The 18,862-nt window shown below is 42.4% G+C and overlaps 1 protein-coding gene across 1 annotated transcript in view; it reads right to left on the bottom strand.

Moving 5' to 3' along the window:
- Positions 1-18,862, bottom strand: part of Dnah9 (dynein axonemal heavy chain 9) — a 342,434-nt gene that overhangs the window by 49,687 nt on the left and 273,885 nt on the right. The window contains exons 56-59 of the mRNA XM_038324554.1: positions 17,612-17,776; positions 8,487-8,627; positions 4,125-4,295; positions 2,671-2,793 (exon numbers count right to left, since the gene is read on the bottom strand). Coding sequence (XP_038180482.1) covers positions 2,671-2,793; positions 4,125-4,295; positions 8,487-8,627; positions 17,612-17,776 — 600 coding nt within the window. The remainder of the gene's footprint in view (positions 1-2,670; positions 2,794-4,124; positions 4,296-8,486; positions 8,628-17,611; positions 17,777-18,862) is intronic.

Below are 18,862 nucleotides of genomic sequence, written 5' to 3'. Positions count from 1 at the left end.
CTGGATGTGTCAAGGTACAGCCCCTGGAGGGGCTGACGGCCTCTCCCTCTCTGTTTCTTTGTTTCTTGGCTGCCATGAGCTTTCCCCCGTTCCATGATGCACTGCTTCACCACAGGCCTAAGGGCAGTGGGAATCTGAGAACGGATGTGTACTTCTTTAATCCCAGCAATCAGGAAGCTGAGGTAGAAGATTATGAGTTCAAGGCCAGCTTGGGCTCTAGAGTGAGACTCTTTCTTACAATAATAAATACATGTGTAAATTCCATAATGAAACCAGTTACTTTGTATGCTAATGATAAATAAAAACAAGAAGGAACATAGATGAAAGCATTGGGGGCCGAGACACCATGGACAAAAACCTCTAAAATTGTGAGCTGAACATATATTTACTCATTCTAAGCTTATTTTGCTCCTATGCTGGGGATGGAACCAAAAGCTTTGTCATTGTGTGCTAGAAGTATGTGATTTATTTTTTACTTCTTAGGAGCTCACAGTTAAGAGATGACATGAGTTTCACAAGAGATTCATAATTTTCAACAGTGTTAGGGCTCTTGAAGACTATGGGGACTTTTAGAAATGGATTGACTACACCTTGCATTATGAGATGGCCAAGAGCTTTTGGGAACAAGAAACAGAAGATCATGACTTGAAGGCAATGTGTCTGGCTGTCAACTTGATAAGCAGTAGAATGGGCATCGTGAATTTTGATTGCCAACTTGGTAGGATTTAAAGTCTGCACAGAAACAAGCCTGTTGGCATGCTTGTAAAGAAGTTTTTAGATTGGGTTATGTGAGGTGGGAAGACCTACCCTGAAGTTATATGGCACCGTTCCATATGCAAAGTACTGGGCTAAGTAAAAACTAGGAAGTGAGTGGAATACCAGCATTCAGGTCCCTGTTTTCTACACTGTGGATGTCACGTGACCAGTTGCCTCATGACTTTCCCACCATAACTGACTGTACACTCACACTGTGAGCCAATGTAAACACTCAAGTTCACCTGTCAGGTGCTTGTGGTACCAACAAGCAAGGCAGCTAACACAGTCCTGAAAGATGAAAGACCAGCTACCGATTCTCTAGAATGGAAGGCAGGGAAGTATTTTGAGCCACAGTAGCATTAGCAGAATTAGCCTTGAATTTCCTAAGATGAGTCCTTTGATGTGGGCAGCATGTTTATAAACGATCACATTCTGCATATAAATCAACTTGGATTAACCTTAATGGAATTAGGATGAGTGGATGGTCTAATCCGCAGAGGTTATATACTGTGCTTCTGTTCACCTGACATCCCTGAGGTAATAATCATTCTGCAAATGGAAAAGAGATTGGTGGTTGGTTTGTACTTAGGATAGAGGGAGGGAGGAGATTGTTATGGTTATGAACAACCAATCGGGAGTTTTTCTAATGATGGGACTTTCTGAATTTTAATAGTAGTTATTATTTCAATCTATGCATGCCCAATCTGGAAAAATATATTGGGAAAGAAAGAAAGGAGCATTCCATTCACAACAGCAAGCCAAATCAATTCATAAAATGTCTGAGAATGCACATGATAAAGCTAATAAACACAGGTTCATCCATCACACACACATAAAAGAATGTGGGGACCCGTGAACTCAGAGGAAGCTTGGGGGACCGTCTCAGCATCAGTTTCCTGGCCATGCTACTGTAGGACAGTACTCCGAGGATTAAACATTGCAAGAAACAGATTATGAGGGATATCTGTGAATCATTTCTTACAGTTGCTTGTGGATACATAATTACCTTAAAAAATGGAGTACGAAATCTGGAGAAAGCTAATTCTATTACTCCATATGTGCATTTTTTTTCATGCTATTAAACATCTTTACAACGTGAGAACAAACATGGGAGATCATATGCAGGATCCATCTTAAAAACGTGCTATTTCATGTGTGCCCTTGGGTCTGGGTCTAGACTAGAACGCTGCCTACATAGAGTGCACATGTGGACCTCTGCAGCTGGAAGTCACTTAACCCTCACTTCCTGGCAGACAGCAGGTCTGGCTCTAAATGTGGACTCAGTCCCTACTGAAAAGACTATAGTTTGTGGTCTTTTCAACATTCATAAGATCCCAACTAGACTAATCTGCCCAGCATGGACCTGTGTCCTGGATTTGCTATTTACAAGGGGTAGGACCTGCGTTCCTTGTCCCCAGGAACAAACAAGACCCATTTGCCAGACAGACAAGAGGATGAAATGGTAGTGTGTGTTCAACGAACTCAATAGACATGAGCAACTCAAGTGCTATAGTTGTGGGGTGGAAAGGGTTCCCTGCTTGGGGTTTCAGTTCAGACCAACAGAGATGCCTGGCAGAGCTCCAGTCCCTGCCTGACTTCTGGAAGCGGTGGGCTGGCATCTTCACCAGAGTTCCTGGGCTGGCTGGAGGAGCCCAGATTCCAGCCCTAAGCCTTGGCAGATGAAAGGCAGTTTAGTCCTAAAGAGAAAGCTCTCAGTCCAGAATATGCTAGTTTCTTCTCAGCAGGCTGGGGAGGATGGGACTGTTATGGTGGTATAAGGAAGGGAAGGGATGCACCTGACTTCAACACAACTCCATGTTCCAACTCTGAGAGAGCCACACTGATGTCATGAGGGCACATATTTAGGTCAAACCTCGGAGAGAACTTGACTTTTTTCTGGGGGTTGGTACTGACCTTGATGGCCCCCCAGGCCTGGTGGGAGAGGAACTCCATTGGGCTGGGGGTTCCTGTCTGGACTGGAGCTCGAAGCAGGAAGTCCAGCTCTGCGGCATTGACTTCCTGGTTCACGAGGAGAATCTGCAGTTTTGGGAAAATTAACACTGTGATTCTTCAGCTGTGGTCACGGAGGCTGGAGATCTTGGGGATTGTCACTCGGCATAGTTATGGCTGTCTTTAGCTCGAGAGCTTGCCCATCAATTTTGGCTGTTTAAAGAGGGTGGATTGGATTGGAAGGGTATATTCATGCAAATTTCTTCTGTGTGCATCTGTTTTCAGCCCAAACACCAGCACAACTTAAATGCACACAGAGGATGACTATATATCTTGGTTAGCAAGTATTATATATCAATCATAAGTGCCATGGAGTATGTGCCTGCAATTTAATTGAGCAGATGACACATACAAACGATATGATTTGAGGCGAGTGTCAAAGCGACATATGAATATATGCAAAATAGAAATGCATATATAAATCAATAATGTGAAAGGGGTTTTGAAGTAGAGGACTGACTAGCAGGCGGAAGAAGGAAGAGATTAATCCAACCAAGATTTCTGTCTTGGGATCTTGGGGAAGCTAAGAGGCAGAGATAGTAAAACAGGAATGGTGAATTTTCCAGGGAAGGAAGTCTGAAGGTACAGGGGTTTGGGGGGGCTTAGAGAGTCATGTGCTCAGGGCGGAAAGCCTCTGGCTCGGCTGTGGGTATGATTCACAGGAAGAGGTGGGATTCAGGTTTCTTTGTGAAGGTGGAGCTGTCTGGGTCGCAGCTGGGAATAAAGAGGATGAGTGTGATACAGGCATGCGAGCATGTACCCATGAACTCAGACACTGAAACATAAAAACTATCTGACTTTGAGCATTGTAGGGGGTCCTGGGCTCATAGAGCCTGTGCTATATACTTACTTACACGTTGGAAAATCTCAGTTCTAAGTGGGAAGGAAGGTACGTACAAAGTAGCAACGTTTTAAGGCTTTTTGATGTTGGGATTAAGCAGCAGATCAAGGTCTCTTCCTGATGATGCAGTGACATAGGAAGTCCTAAGTTCCAAGCTGCTAGGAACCAAAGCTGTCAGAACTTCCCCAGATGTACTGTGGCTACAGCCATAGAAAGCCCTGCTTGGTCAGAGCCAATTTGATTGACTAGGCATGGTTTCTGGAGTACCATTTGGAGAAGGATCCCAGATTACCCAGTACCAGCAGAAAAAAGCTAAATGCTTGATTCAGGAAGTCTTCTCCAAGTGGGACAATGGCCAATTAAGAGTGTTTGCCATGGGCTGGCCAGTGGTGGGCTGGCACATGTGGACTGGCCAGGTTGAACTTGTTTGAGAAATGACATCAAACAAGGTTTCCTTAACATTTACTTGACAGATGGTAACTAGGACTTGAGGAAAGAGTTTTGAGTTACTTTTTACCTGAAAGGTGAGCTGGGCAAGGTAGGTGAGCTTATCACACTCGAAGAGGCCACGTGTGGTGTACTGGTACACCGAGAAGGTTATGCTGTCTATTAGATTGGCCACTCTCTCTTTGACACTTTCACCGGGAGCTGCCTTCTCCACAGCTTTCTGGAAGACAATGCTGAAGGCCTAGAAGAGAAGATGAATCACAGGCAATCTATAAAATCCCCTTTCCTGTGGAGACTATTATAATTTTCTAGTCTACTCATTGAGCGCTTTCCCCAGCACTTCCTGCTAAGTGGAGATACTATTAAGACACCACCACGCTATAAGGGACTAGAGAGACGGCTCAGAGGTTAAGACCACTGACTGTTCTTCCAGGGGACCCAAGTTTGGCTCCCAGCACCCACATGGCTGTTCACAACTGTCTATAATTCTAATCCCATGGGATCTGACAGCCTCTGAGGGCACCAGACAACATGTTAGCTCTTAGTCCTTCCCAAAATGCATCTTGGAATTTAACCCTATCCCGAGTTCTTCTTTTGACTTCTTTTGACTATGGTATTTGAGGTGGGGACTTTGGGAGGTGAGGTCATTGACAGTAGGTCTTCCATGACTAAATCTTGGTAGCTTTATAGGGGAGAAAGAGTAGGACACAGAAGTATGCTTCCTGTGCCAAGTGATATCCTGTTCAGCTTCCGGGTTCTGCCAACAAGCGGACTGTCAGCAGAGCTAGCCTCTAGACCCTGGACCAAGAACTATGTGCCAAAATAAACTTCTCATCTTTATGGCTTACCTAGACTGTGGTACTATCTTATTAGCAACACAAAATGGTTTCATAAATGTGCATATTGAATGTTGATGAGTGCAATCAATGAGAAACAAATGGGTTGTAGCCAAAGGACATGATCCAGGAAGTTTTTATTGGATAATTACCTAAATACAAAGATGATACAGCCAACAATGACTATTTGAGTTAGTGATGCTACCTAATGAATGACATAATTCTTGGGGCATAGAGAACATGTTCCAGACAACTTCATTTTCTGAAGCTGACCCTGGCACATAGTGGGTAATGAAAATTATTTCAGTTTGTGGCTTTCCTTTCTCTATCAGAATCTCAGTTGCCATGCTTGTTTCTATGAGCTGTGCATTCATTCTCAGAAGCCCTTGTAAGTATTTTTTGTCCCATTGTCTTTTCCTGCAGTGATAGGAGCACAACCCCCTTAAATTTCTTCTCTGAACTACAACAAGGGCATGGTATGAAAAAGAAATCACGTGACCAATAACCTACCATTTTAAAATTAGTGATTTCTTAGAAAATAATCATTTGGGATGCTACATTTTAAGTGTGATATGGATAGATCAAATAATGAAAGGGAATAAAAGCCAATATATTGTAATTAGACTTAACTATCAGTTCAGCAGATCTCTGTTCTTTTCTCTCTTTTCCTTTTTGTGACTCCAAGAAGGAAAATAAGGCCCTTTAGTCTTTAGAGCATCAGTATTAGGACCTCAGTGGAAACCGTGTATGTCTGGGCCTTGGTGTTCTTCGCTTAAGACTATGAGATGAAGCTTGTTCTTTCGTTCTCTCTCTCTCTCTCTCTCTCTCTCTCTCTCTCTCTCTCTCTCTCTCTCTTTCAGTGCTGAGGTGTTTCTTGTTAATGAAGCCCTCAGAGCTTTTTTTTTTTTCCTTTGCTGATGACCTCAGCAAATCTTCTGCCCATACTTAACCTAACCTGATGTGAGGTTTACCTTCCCTTGGTAGATTTTAAACAAAATAATAACTCATTAGAGGCTGCAAAGTTTCCACTCAGAGCGAGTGCATAGAATGGGGTGTCTAGCTTTCCCCGGGCCATTACTGCCCATTTCCTCTAAAATTCCATCCAAAGGTAGTGGTCAGTAAAGACTCTTGAGCCACGGAATTGGAGTAAGGTGATTCACAATCCAGGAAAATACCTAGAGAAATTAGAAATACCGAGTACACTTCTCCTTTCCCTCACACTGGGTGGACTCTGGCTGCTAGTTTCTCCTCCCTGTTGGTGTGTGAATGGTTCTGAGGCTGGGCCTGATCCTCACATTCATAGCTTTCTCCAGAAGCTCTCTTCCCCACAGAGGGTTCTGTCACCGACCCTGGCTCTCCCTGAAGATCCCCAGCAGCTGTTCTTGAACTTTTAGGGGCTAAAGAAGTTTTCTAACTTACCAGTATTTTTACAAATTCTTCTCACTTATATGAAAATGACATGAGTGCTTTGTGAGTAGGGCTGGGCCTTATGCTTGTATTTCCCAGAATCCACCCATGACTTAGTAGGCACCAGAAAACGCTGAGCGGATGACTGTGGATCACTAATGCCCGAGAGCGATTAGAAAAAGTTTAAATAGTGCTCAGACAAGGGGCTAAAAGTCAAATGCTTTAAGGATCACGGCACATGAGACCAAAAAGGAAAGGGTTGGGAATTCACTGCAGAAGACACATGAGCGCCTAGGGAGAGCAGCCTTAGCTCCAGCAAGTTCATACCCTGTGGACAGTGAGAGCCCTCCTGCCAATTTTCCTAAGAAGCCAGAAACTGGAGTTATGTGAAGTCTCTATTGACATTATTTCCTTAAGTGTAGAGATCAAACTAAGGGCTCCATAAGTGCTAGGACTAGGTGCTAGGTTCAAATCTCTTTATTATAATTGCAGTTATTTTTAAAGATTTATTACTTAAGTTTTTGACTGTATGGATGTTTTGCCTGCATACATGTCTGTGCCCAGTGCCCATGTAGTCCAGAAGAGTCTCTCTCCCTTTCTTTCTTTTCCTCCCTCCCTCCCTGCCTTCTCCCACCTTCCCTTCTCCACCTCTGTTGTTTATTTCTCAAGATGTTTTCAGCTACTTAATCATTACACATTTAAATGTGTTTTCAAAGATCCAGTGGGTCAGTAAACAACTGTCTTTGGTCATTCTTCACACCAATGTGAGAATCAAAAGTATTTTCCTTTCTTTTTTTAGACATATTCTGCATACTAAACTGGTCCTGAATTTATGATCCCTGTGCCTCCACACCATGAGATTGACATTACAGGTGGTCTAATATGTCATGGTCTAATATGGTCTAATATGACTTCCCTTTTTGGAAGTCAAGTTTCAGACCTTCCTGCCTCAGAAGCTATCACTGCACAACTTACAACATACTTCTGAGCACATATTTACAGGTTTCTGGTGAATTCTTCTTTCTAGAAAGAACCGCCGTAGAAGTTCCTGGTACTTACAGTGATTGTCAGCTACACCTCAACTAAGGACAGCATGCCATAGTTAGCTTATGCTCACTCTGATGCTGGCCTTTTAATATCTTGTAATTCTTTTGTATGTTCCTATGATAAGAATATAAGCTTACATTTCTTTTTAAAACCACAAAATACCATAAACACAGTTCATCCGAGCTGCAGAGATTCAAGGCTATAAGAAAGAGACTGGGAAATGGAGACATGCCATAGCCAATTAAATGAGCCTCAGGGATTGGAAGCCTGACAATTTCTCAGTTTCTTGTCACCAACCCTATACCTTGGCCTTGTCTTCCACACGTTGATTTAACTGAGGCTATTTCATGAAACTGAGGTGTGTTCTCTTTGTGCACGCATGTTGCATTCTGAGGGAATGCTGATGTTTGTGTCTCTCTCTGTCTGTCTGTCTCTGTGCCCAATCTTTCAGCCTGTTGATTCAAATCTCTGTTCAGAACTTCACGCCCCACCCCCACAACATTTTAATGTCTCTTTAATTATGGTCTTTTGATGAATGCACTAGGGGATAAGCTGTACCTTCAGAGAGTCCCCAAAATTTACAGCTTTTTATTTTTTCATGAGTAAGATAAGTTTAGTCAGCACTTAAAATGTGCTAAGAACTTCAGTTTTATGGGTATTTTAACAACCCTAAGTAGTAGCTTTGGGAATATTAGGATAATAAGAAAAGTAATTTAATGCTGTCCCATCCTAATTGCTAGAGTAGGTCTTTCATCAATAAAAACAATATACATTTTGGATCTCCTCCATTATGTTTTAGCTCTTTGGGGACAGAATAGCTTCTTTTATTTCCTCTGTTTCTTTGGTACCCTCTGCTACGTGCCGTCCAGTATTAATGGATATTCAATGTGCTTACTGAACAGATGAGGCCAAGATTCATTTGCAGCAGCATCCTTTCCTGTTAGAGTAATTATGTAAGAGGAAATCAAAGAGGTGGGGTCTGTCACATAGGTCTAAAGTCAACGTAGCTGCTCCCTGGCTTCAGTCTTAAAGATCTGCCATCACTAATGGAGTATGTGAGTAAGTTCCCATGGTGCCCTAGGTTGGTAGTGCTCTTTTGTTATTATTATGATTATGGGGGGGAAACCCAAGGTGAAAGTTACCTTGAGGGAGAACTGGTACATTGGGTGGATCTTGCTCAGGTCGTTCATTATGAAGTAGAGCAGAGATGCCCGGGCTGCTGCTGGCCGATAGTGCTCTCGGGCCTCATTGATTTTCACTTCAGTTGATTTGGCTTCCTGGACCTGGAAATAGCAGTTCATGGTTCAAACCAATCAGGACTTCAGGGAAGCAGCCTGGGCCTTCCATGTGAGGAGATACCTGTCTGTATATGGAGTACAGTGAACTGGGGGAGGGGTGATTAAGTGGATAGACGCTCAAAAGTCACTATGATATTCCTTAGTAGAACCCAAGTGTAAAAGATTACACAGTTCTAGTTTTCCATGACAGTGAGGATATCAGTTAAGGGTGACATACTACCTCTAGCTGGGAAGTATGGAAAACCCTAAGCTCCATGTCTAATGGGTGATGAACCAAGAAGTGCATATCACTTTAAAGTAAAAAGTGGTAGAAATCCAGGAAGGAAGCAGAGCACAATTTTCATTCTTGTGAGTGTGCGTGTGTGTGTGTGTGTGTGTGTGTGTGTCTGAGAGAGAGAGAGAGAGAGAGAGAGAGAGAGAGAGAGAGCGCACATGTGTGTGTGTGTGTGAGAGAGAGAGAGTGCACATATGTGTGTGTGTGTATGTGTGTGTGTGTGAGAGAGAGAGAGTGCACATATGTGTGTGTGTGTGTGTGTGTGAGAGAGAGAGAGAGAGAGAGAGAGAGAGAGAGAGAGAGTGCACATATGTATGTGTGTGTGTGTGTGAGATGCTGGGAGTTGATTGCAGAGTCATGCACCTGCCAGAAAGTATTTCACCACTGAACTACAAACTTAGCCCTTTCCTTAATTTAAATGGACTAGTTATATACTGAGCCACACAGAGAATCTCCTTCAGTGGAATATTTTGTTCTCAGAGGAGTTCTTGTCTTGATAATAAGAAGAGATTTAAGTATCCAGAATATATATTTCTGTAAGATTGTGTCTTTAGCTTATTTTGTCCTTATATTCCAAAATAGAATAAACCCATTGGTAACTATTCCAAAGTAGATAAACCTATTGGCAACTGGAGAGTCTGTCTGGAAAAAGCAATGATCATGATTCATGGTCTCAGATCAGATTATTATAAATTACAGTTGGAAATTGTGGTGGTTTGAATGAGAATGGCCTCCATAGAAAGCAGCTCATATGTCTGAATACTTGATTCCTATTGGTGGAACGGTTTAGGAAGGATTAGGAGGTGTGGTTTTGCTGGGCGAGCTGTGTCATTGACAGTGGGCCTTTTAGTTTCCAAAGTCCATGCCATTCTCAGATAGCTGTCTCTGCCATGTGCCTGTTGATCAAGACCTCAGCTCTTGACTACTGCTCTAGCACCATATTGGTCAGCTGACACTGTTCTCCCCACCAGGTTAGACTCTCACCTCCTGGAACTGTGGGCCCCAAATTAAATGCTTTCTTTGATAAGTTGTATTGGTTAGGGTATTTTATCATAGCAAAAGGAAAGTACATAAGACAGAAGTGGCTACCAGGAAGTAGGATACTGTTGTGACAGGCCTGACCATGCTGGTTTTTTGGAGGGATGTGGAAGACATCCCTCACATGGGACTTTGGACTAGAAATGTGGTTGAACACAGTAAATGGTCCTTAATGGGCCATTTTAATAGGAACACAGAAGACAGCACTGCTGAAAGCATAAAGCATAATAATCCTCGGTGGAGGCCCCAGCTCAAGAGATTTCAGAGGAGGAAGATATTAGTAACTAGACTAGAGACCACACTTGTGATAGCTTGATGAAGAATGGGGCTTCTTTTTGCCCCTGTATTAAGAATCTGCCTGGGGCTAAATTAAAGAGTATGGGACAAATTTCACTGGCAGCGGAGATTTCAAGTCAGCTGAATACTGAGTCTGTCACTTGGTTTTTAGTAATCACCCTTATGAAGACTTAAAATAAAAGAGAGCAAGCAAGGCCAAAAGAAACACATCATGGTAATTTTGAAAAGAAAGAGCACCAGGAGATTTAACATTGGAGCCAATGCTTGTTCTGAAAGGATAAGAAGAGGTCTGATGTAAAATGGAATAAAGGGAGTGGTGCTCTCATTGTAAGGCCCAACTAATCCTACAATTTGTAAAAAAGACACTGTTTGCACCAACAGATCAGAGTATGCAAAGTCAATCAAGGAGGGGGCAGGCTCTATCCCAAGCAGGCAGCAGAACTTGGCAGCATTATGTAGTTCTGGCTTTAAGAGTCACGAAGGGTATAAGAGTAAAGGGTATAGGATCTTCTGTGGTTAACGAAAGCTGCAGAGGCCAAGTGTATGGTTGGGAAGTCCTTGCATTGAGACCCAGAGAGGTCACAACGTGGAGCTGTGAAAGTGAATTGTATTAGAGATCTCAGGATGTTGGAGATGCCAGAGCCATGGGATATCTGCCAAGGACAGCTGCAGACAGAAGAGGAACCAGAAGAAGAGAGAAGTGTGTTGCAGTCAGCCAAACTGGAGGGGAAGAGCCACAAAAGCCCTTTGACACTGGACATAGAACTATAGGGTTTTGAGTTTGCCCTGCTGGGTTTCAGTTTTGCTTTGGTCCAGTATTTCATTAGTATGCTGCATTTCCTCTCTCTTGAAATATTAATATTTATCCTGTGTGTGCCATTGTGTGTTGGAAGCATGCAATTTGCTTTTTGATTTTATAGGGGATTACAGATGAGAGATTGCCATGCGTCTCAGAAGAAATTTGTAACTTTGGACTTTTTAAAACTGTGAATGACTGTGGGGACTTTTGAAATTAGACTAAATGCATTTTGCATTATTATGTGTCATAATCTTTGTGGGCTGGGTTAGAATGTGGTGGTTTGAATGAGAATGGCCTCCATAGGCTCATATATTTGAATTTTTGCTCCCAGTCAGTGGAAATTTTGAGATGAGGAGGTGCAGTTTTGTTGGAGGTATGTCACTAAGGCGGTTTTTAAGGTCTCAGAAGTCCATGGAATTTCCCAGTAAACTCTCTCAGCTTTGTGTTTGTTGATTGGGGCACAAGCTCCCAGCTACTTCCCCAGCATTGTATCTGACAGTCTACTTCCATGCTTTCTGCCAAGGTTATTATGGGTTCTAACCCTCTGGGACCATGAGCCCCAAATCAAATGCTTTCCTTTTATGTGTTGCATCGCAGCAACAGAGAGTAACTAAGTAAGAACTGTTACCAAAGAAGGCAATTCTTCCATCTAGCACTTAGGAAGCTGAGGCAGGAAAATCACAAGATCAAGGCCAGCTTGGGCCAAGAGTGAGACCTTGTCTCAAAAACAAAGACCTCTCCTAAAACTCGCCCTTCCTCCCCACCCACTGCCATAAAACAAAAGCAAAAACAAAGCAAAAGCAAAAGCAAAGAAACTTCACAAAGTTTAACACATCAAGAATTGAGGAGGATTAAAACAACCATTAAATTAGTACACTTAGGAGCAGGAGATATGCGAGAAAGCCCAACACAAAGATGTTCCAAAAAGGAACAGGTTTTACCTGGGAAGGAATGGATAAGGATGTGTGAAAATAACAGTTACTTAGATAAAATGGTGTATGAGTTAAATAGAGTTGAAAATAGAATAAGGAAACTGGGAGAAAGGTCTGAAGTTCATAAAGATACAAAGATGGGAAATTGCGAACATTTATAGGAGCTGGCAGGTAGGAAGAGGAAATCTAAATACATTTAACAGAAACATGTAGAGAATAAAGAAAATGAGAAGAGGCAATGTCTGAAGCTAAGAATTTCCCCAAATCAACAAAATATTGGAGCTTTCTGATTTGGAAGAAGTATATCTTTTAAGTATGATAAATAAGAATGTAGCTTCACCATATAGTGAAATTTTAGAAAATCAATAATGACAAAATATTAAAAGCAATCAGAAAGCATAAAGTGCCGATAAAAGAATAGTAATTAGACTGCAAACAGACTCTTAACAGCATAACAACCCACAAGATACATTATGAAAAAAGAACAAAAAACGCAAGAAAATGATTACAATTTAAGTACTTGAAAATTGTTTTGGAAGATGCTAGATATATTGCTTAATTTTATATCTCATTAAAATATACATATTAAAGTCACATTTAAAACGAAATACATTTTATATGTAAGCAAAAAATAAAATATAGTGAACATCTTTCAAATCTTCAAAGTCTAAGAGAAGAAGAAGAAAGTAAAAGGCCAATGAAGAAGGAGCAATCTCACTCCAGTTAGAACTGCTACTAGCTCTAAGGACAGATGAAAGCGCCTTATGTAAACACGGTAGTTAGTATACTAATTTCAAAATAAAACTTCAGAAAAAAAGAGAGTTGGGATGGAATTACTCTGCACAGGTGAATAATGTTGATCCCAGAAGGCATGGGTCAACATGAAAATCACAATACAAGGTATGGGATACCTCCCTTTTATTCAAAGATGCCTCTGAGATCCCTCAAACAATACAGGCTATTTATTGCTATTGCCCATGTTACCACAACCACATGGGAAGACCCTATTGCTGAAGATACCACATGCTAGCTGCAAGGACATAGAAATGTTAACACGAATTAACAGAAAAATGTGTCCCTGCTGGCTAGCTTGCACAGTCCTGGAAAGTACTATGTGGCTACTAAAGAGAAAAGGCATCAATGGTTTTTACCTAGAATTTGACCCTGTGTGATGCAATGTTGACCTTCCAGGTCAGACATGTCTCCTACAATAGTGGCATGGCTGCAGTGGGGTAACTAACCACTTTCTGGTTGGATTTGACGCCTGCTGTGTAGGAGGTATTCATGCTTGTTACTTTAATCTTAATCAAAACCCATGGATAGAGAGTTTAAAGAGTTAAAACCTGCTATTTCTATTTTATCAAATGGTCACAATAGCAAGATGCTTCCTAAATATTTATGTTTATACCCGTAAACCTGGGCTGTTCTCAGCCTTGGTGAGAGAAGCTTCTATCAGCAGTGACTAGGAGAGATACATGGATGGTCAACAGGCTGAGAAGAAGAGATGGAGCACTCATCCCTAAACAACACATCTATACTATACTCAAGGCTGAGATGGTCAACAGGCTGAGAAGAAGAGATGGAGCGCTCATCCCTAAACAACACATCTATACTATACTCAAGGCTGAGAAGACATCACAGAAGAGGAGGCACAAAGAATGTAAGTGCCAGAAGATGGGAGTATTGTGAAATGCTGTCCTCCAGACGTGACACAGCTATCAGAATCATCAGCTCACAGCAGCTGTGGTTCCCTGCACAGGGGCTACAGAAGATCAAGCCAGCCTGATCTTGCCATAGATGGAGTAGACGATCTCTAGGTTCCTCTCCTCCCTGAGGCGCTACTGGCAGTGGATGGTTGCTGGGGAGGGAGACTCATTCTTTATTGAAGACATGGACCACGACTAGGTTTCCCATGTTCCTGCAAACAAAGCCACCCCCAGGCGCACACGGGCAGCTCTAACTGAACTTATTGGTTATTAAAATGTGAAAGACACGAATTTGGAAGGGGTCTGATGGAATAGGAAGATCTGGGAGAAGTTTCAGGGCAAATGAGGGGTAGATATGTGTCTTCATCACTGTTATATTGCTGTGAAGAGACACCATGGCCAAGGAAACTCATGAAAGAAATCATTTGATTAAGGGCTTTAAGGGCTTCCTTACAGTTTCAGAGGTTTAGTCCATTATCATCACAGTGGGTGCCATGCAGGCAGGTACTGGAGCAGTAGCTGAGAGCTACATCTTGATCTCTAGGCAGATAGAGGGGTGGGGACTGGCCCTGGAATTGGCTTTTGAAGCCTCAAAGTCCACCCCTAGTGACACGTTTCCTCCAACAAGGCCATACCTCCTAATCCTTAAAATCCTTTCAAATAGTGCCACTCCCTTGTGACTAAGCATTTAAATGTGTGAGTCTATGGGGGTCATTCTTATTCAGACAACCGCCATATGATCATATTTTAGTGTATACATGTATGAAATTCCCCAAAACAAAGGAAAAATTAAACAAAAAGTTTTAAGAAATAGTTCATTTTTCTTAATGTCAATAAATTTTTTAAAGAACAGATGAACATTGTTGCAGAGATGTAGCAGGGGAACTTTTATGTATTACTAATAGGAATGCAGAGTACTATAGCCAAGACTGGAACACTTGAAGTTCTGCAGGTGATCTTGGCTTGGTCACTTACACCTGTTTATAACTTCAGTTCCAGAGAATCTGGTATGGTCTTCTGTCTTCTGCAGGCACTAGGAACCCATATAGTACACTACATACATACATACATACATACATACATACATACATACATACATACACTCATACACATAAAATAATAAATAAATATTTTTAAAGTACCATACCCAATATGGAAAACAGCAACAAACAAACAAACAAAAACAATAACAACAAAATTGCCCAATTCATCTATGAACTACCACTGGGCACATATCTAAAGAATGAAATCCATGTGTCAAGAGATAGTTTTCTACAAACAATATTCTCAATTCACAATAGCCAAGTTATAGAATCAACCAAGATGCCCGCTGACCCATGAATAAAGAAAAATCTGGTAGATACCCACAATGGAATACTAATCAGCTAAAAGCAAGACTGTGCTTCTGCTATTGGTATCAAAACCCATGAAACTAGAAGCAACTGGGTTAGGTAAAATAAGCCAGGCACAGAAACCCAAGCACTTTGTGTTTTCACTCATTTGAGAAGCTTGGAAAATGGATGACACAGAAGCTGAGAGCGGATTGGTGATCGCTAGAAGCAGGGCACAGTGAGGGAGTAGTAACAAGAGAGGGGTTTGATAAGAGATACCCCACACAAGTAGTTCTAGCATCCTATAGCCTAGAGTCTATAAGATCTATTTCAAACTGACTAGGAAGGGATGAAAGGCTGAAGAACACACAAGCAGTAATGCTTGAGACGAAAATGCTAATTAAGAAGAAACTCTAAGAAAAATCCAACTACCATACGTCAATGATGCAAATTAATATAAATTGGGTAAGTTCAGTAGCTGAACCTCAGAAGAGCATTCAAAAAACCTCATAATTTTCAGTGTCATTACAGATTTAGTTTTTAGTGCCCCCAACTGCTTAGCACTGTTCATTAATCTCTATGCCTCTAGTCAAGTTTTATTCTAATTTTTCATAAGTATCATAAATTTTTACCTCCCTCCCAACCTCATATCTCATCACTTCTCCCTCACTTGTAGCGGACAGGATTGGCTCCAGGGTTCCCAAACTACAGTCACATAATGTTTTCAGTCAAAGACAGAAAGCACATATACTGGTGTCCCATATTCAGACTGTACATTGAGGGCCTGACTGTGCTGGCTTCTATGTAGGTACACTGTGATGGTCTCAGTGATAACACTTCTCAGAGCACACCCTTCCTTGCTGTTACGCTCCCATGACTGTTTGTAGAGACAATCGGGAATGAGCTACCTTCATTCTTGCTGTCCCCATTCTCTAATTATCTGCATCTCTCCTAGTTGCACCCATAGACCAACTGTAGACTCACGTTTGCCCCTCATGCCTTATGACATTGGAAACTGGGTTTCCATTTTTCCAAGGATAACTTTCCATCTCCTCTGAAGTTGCTATTCTCACCAGCTCCACTGTATTAAACATCCTCTCTCGTTGCTGCAAGTTCAAGGCCATTCCTCAAATGTCAGTCTCCCCTTATGACCCATGCATGCTGCATGTTATAACCCCAACTGCTGTCATTGAATCTGGAATATGACAGCTGCTAAATAAATCTATTATATGATTGAGAAGAAATAAAAAAGTCTCTCTAAAAGGGGCAACAAAATTGATGAGAAAGTTCCATATGATGTGTGGCAGGCAGAGGTTCACTGATTTTAAAGAAAAGATGAGGGAAGTAAGGGAGATCAGCAAGGCTGGTTCCACCCTTTGACCTACTCCCTCTATGTGAGCTGGGGCTCTCTGGCCTAGGGCTGTGGACTTTCTAAACTTTACAAGCATTCATACCCGCACCCCCCTTCCCACCCCCCGGAGATGTAGCTGCCACTGAGCTAGGCTGGACTTCTCAGAGTTATCACAGTCATTTCTCAGCTCAGAGTGGGAATGAGCTGGCTGACTGTTCACTTGCTCTGTTTTGAACACTTTGGACTGAATGCAGGGCCTTGTGCCTATGAGGCAAGTGATCTTCTAATGAACAGCTCCGCCCACTTTTTATTTATTTTTTCCATTTTGTCCCTACTTGGAAAAAAGCCTTTCCTGTCTGGAAGAATTCCAGGAAAGGGGGGCACTCAGCACACTCGTTTGGAGACATGCTGCTCCTGTCCCCATGGCAGATGTGTGACGTCCTTATCAGAGCCAGTCTCATGGTGACGGGTCTGATCTGGGCAGCAGGGAAATGCAGAAGGGCCCGTGCATGGTTGGTGGTTTGGTAGAAGGGTGAAGAGTTGAGTCTCTTTCTCATCAAGTCATTTTCTAGTCTCCATGGGAAAAAACCTTTCCAATATGCTATCCACGAAGGAAGTTATATACTATAACTGCTTTCCCAGGATGCTATTGTCATTGAGAGCTAATTTTCTGGGACGTTACCAACATTTTCTCATTAAAATCAGACTTTGAAATTTTTTTTTGCCAGCCCAGTGGATTAGGACACAATCACATCTGGATTATCAATTTATACAACTTTGGGGGCTATTCCACCAACTAGGGCAATTCTCTCTGGGTACCATTCCATGAGGAAAAGCCAGGGCCCTTATTTGTGAAGTGGAAACATCAAAAGTCTTTTCTGGAAGGTGGGAGCTCTGTAACCCAGGATGAGCAGGAGTCACTCTAAAGTTGTTTTTCAAACAACTTTAAAAATTATAATTTTTCTTTATTCTCAAGAATTTCATACATGCATCTAATGAACTTGATCATAACTATTCCTCCATTTTCTTCCTCCAATCTCCCCTAAATCAGTCTCAACATGTCTACCTCCCAATTTTATGTCTTTCTTGACAACATACCTCATCCAAGTAGTGCACCCACACATGTGTGGACTTTTTAGAAGGAACTTGGGAAGACGGAGACAGAAGCCAGATTCAGGTAATGAAGCAGAGGAAGTGGAAACCAAGGGTACACCTGACCCAGGCACTTCAGAGTGGTGTACCTTATCCTCCACCTCCGCAGCGGTCTGCTTGGTGACCTCCAGGTTCTCCACCAAGGCTGTTTCTCCCAGGAAGTTCCCCGAGGCTGAAGAGAGGCGAGACAGCAGGTTGTCCTCTAAGGTTTTGAGGGTGATTTTGAATCCGTTCTGCTGCTTCGTGAGATCCGACTGTAAACAGCAAGGAAGGAGTTGGGTAGAGATGCCAAAGCATTCTACTCTAGGAGAGGGCTGAATAAGTAACTGTTGAAGGGCCAGAGCCCCTCCCTGCAGAGACAGTGAATCAATGCTTAAACCGGCAGAGTGCTTTTGAGCATGAGCAGAAGTGAGCAGGTGACTGGGGTCCCAGCTGCGGCTGTGCAGTTGGCCACGATGAGAAATTCTGGGTGTGGAAATGCAAGTAGCCTAGCCTGACACTACAGTTAAAGAGGCAACCGAATTGAGCATGCCCAGACAGCAGTCTATGAGTGCTGGCTGTACCATTTACACTGTGGTAGATGTTAGAAGGAATCCACAGGCTACCTGAAGCATATGGGAGGACGTGGGTTTGTTCTACGCAAACACCACATCATTTACACAGGGACTGGAGCATCAGCTGGTCTGGTCTTTGAAGGACTGGAGGATGTAATCCTCCACTGCTTTGGAATGGAGACCATGAGCTGGCTTATGCTCTTTCTACATAGGTAGCCAGTGACTCCCAGTCCTTACACCTAAGAGTTCTATGCTATGCTAAGAATACAACTATGGCCACTTAAATGGAACTTGTGAACAGAGAGTCATGCCTCAGTTCTCACTTCACCAGCACTGGATGAGCAATAAAGAAGTACTTAAGAAACCCACCCGCCTCACATAGTTCCAACCAGATCCTTCCTTGAGGCTGGAGTAGGACTGGAATCTGAGTAGCTCTCAGGTCCTCTTTGCTTTGTGATCAGTAGGCGTGGCATCCTAAAGCCCTGGGGACTTTTTATTTGTATGCTGGCAGTTGGGAGTTAACTTCAGATGACTCTAGCATCTTTGACCTGCGAAACCTCTCTATCACCGTCAAGAACAACTTACATGTTAGAGCCTTTAGCCATGCCAATCCTTACTCACCCTGTTTCTTTTTTTATTTTTTAAAAATTTTAATCATGTCTATGTGTATCTGTATGTACACATTTGTACAGGTGCCCAAAGAGGCCAGAAAGGGTCAGATCTCCTGGGGCTGGAATTATAGATGGTTGTGAGCTATCTCACATGGGGGATGGGGATTGAACTTGG

This window comes from Arvicola amphibius, chromosome 4 (assembly GCF_903992535.2).
Source record: "Arvicola amphibius chromosome 4, mArvAmp1.2, whole genome shotgun sequence".
Taxonomy (NCBI): Eukaryota; Metazoa; Chordata; class Mammalia; order Rodentia; family Cricetidae; genus Arvicola; species Arvicola amphibius.
This window is presented reverse-complemented; position numbering and strand designations above follow the sequence as displayed.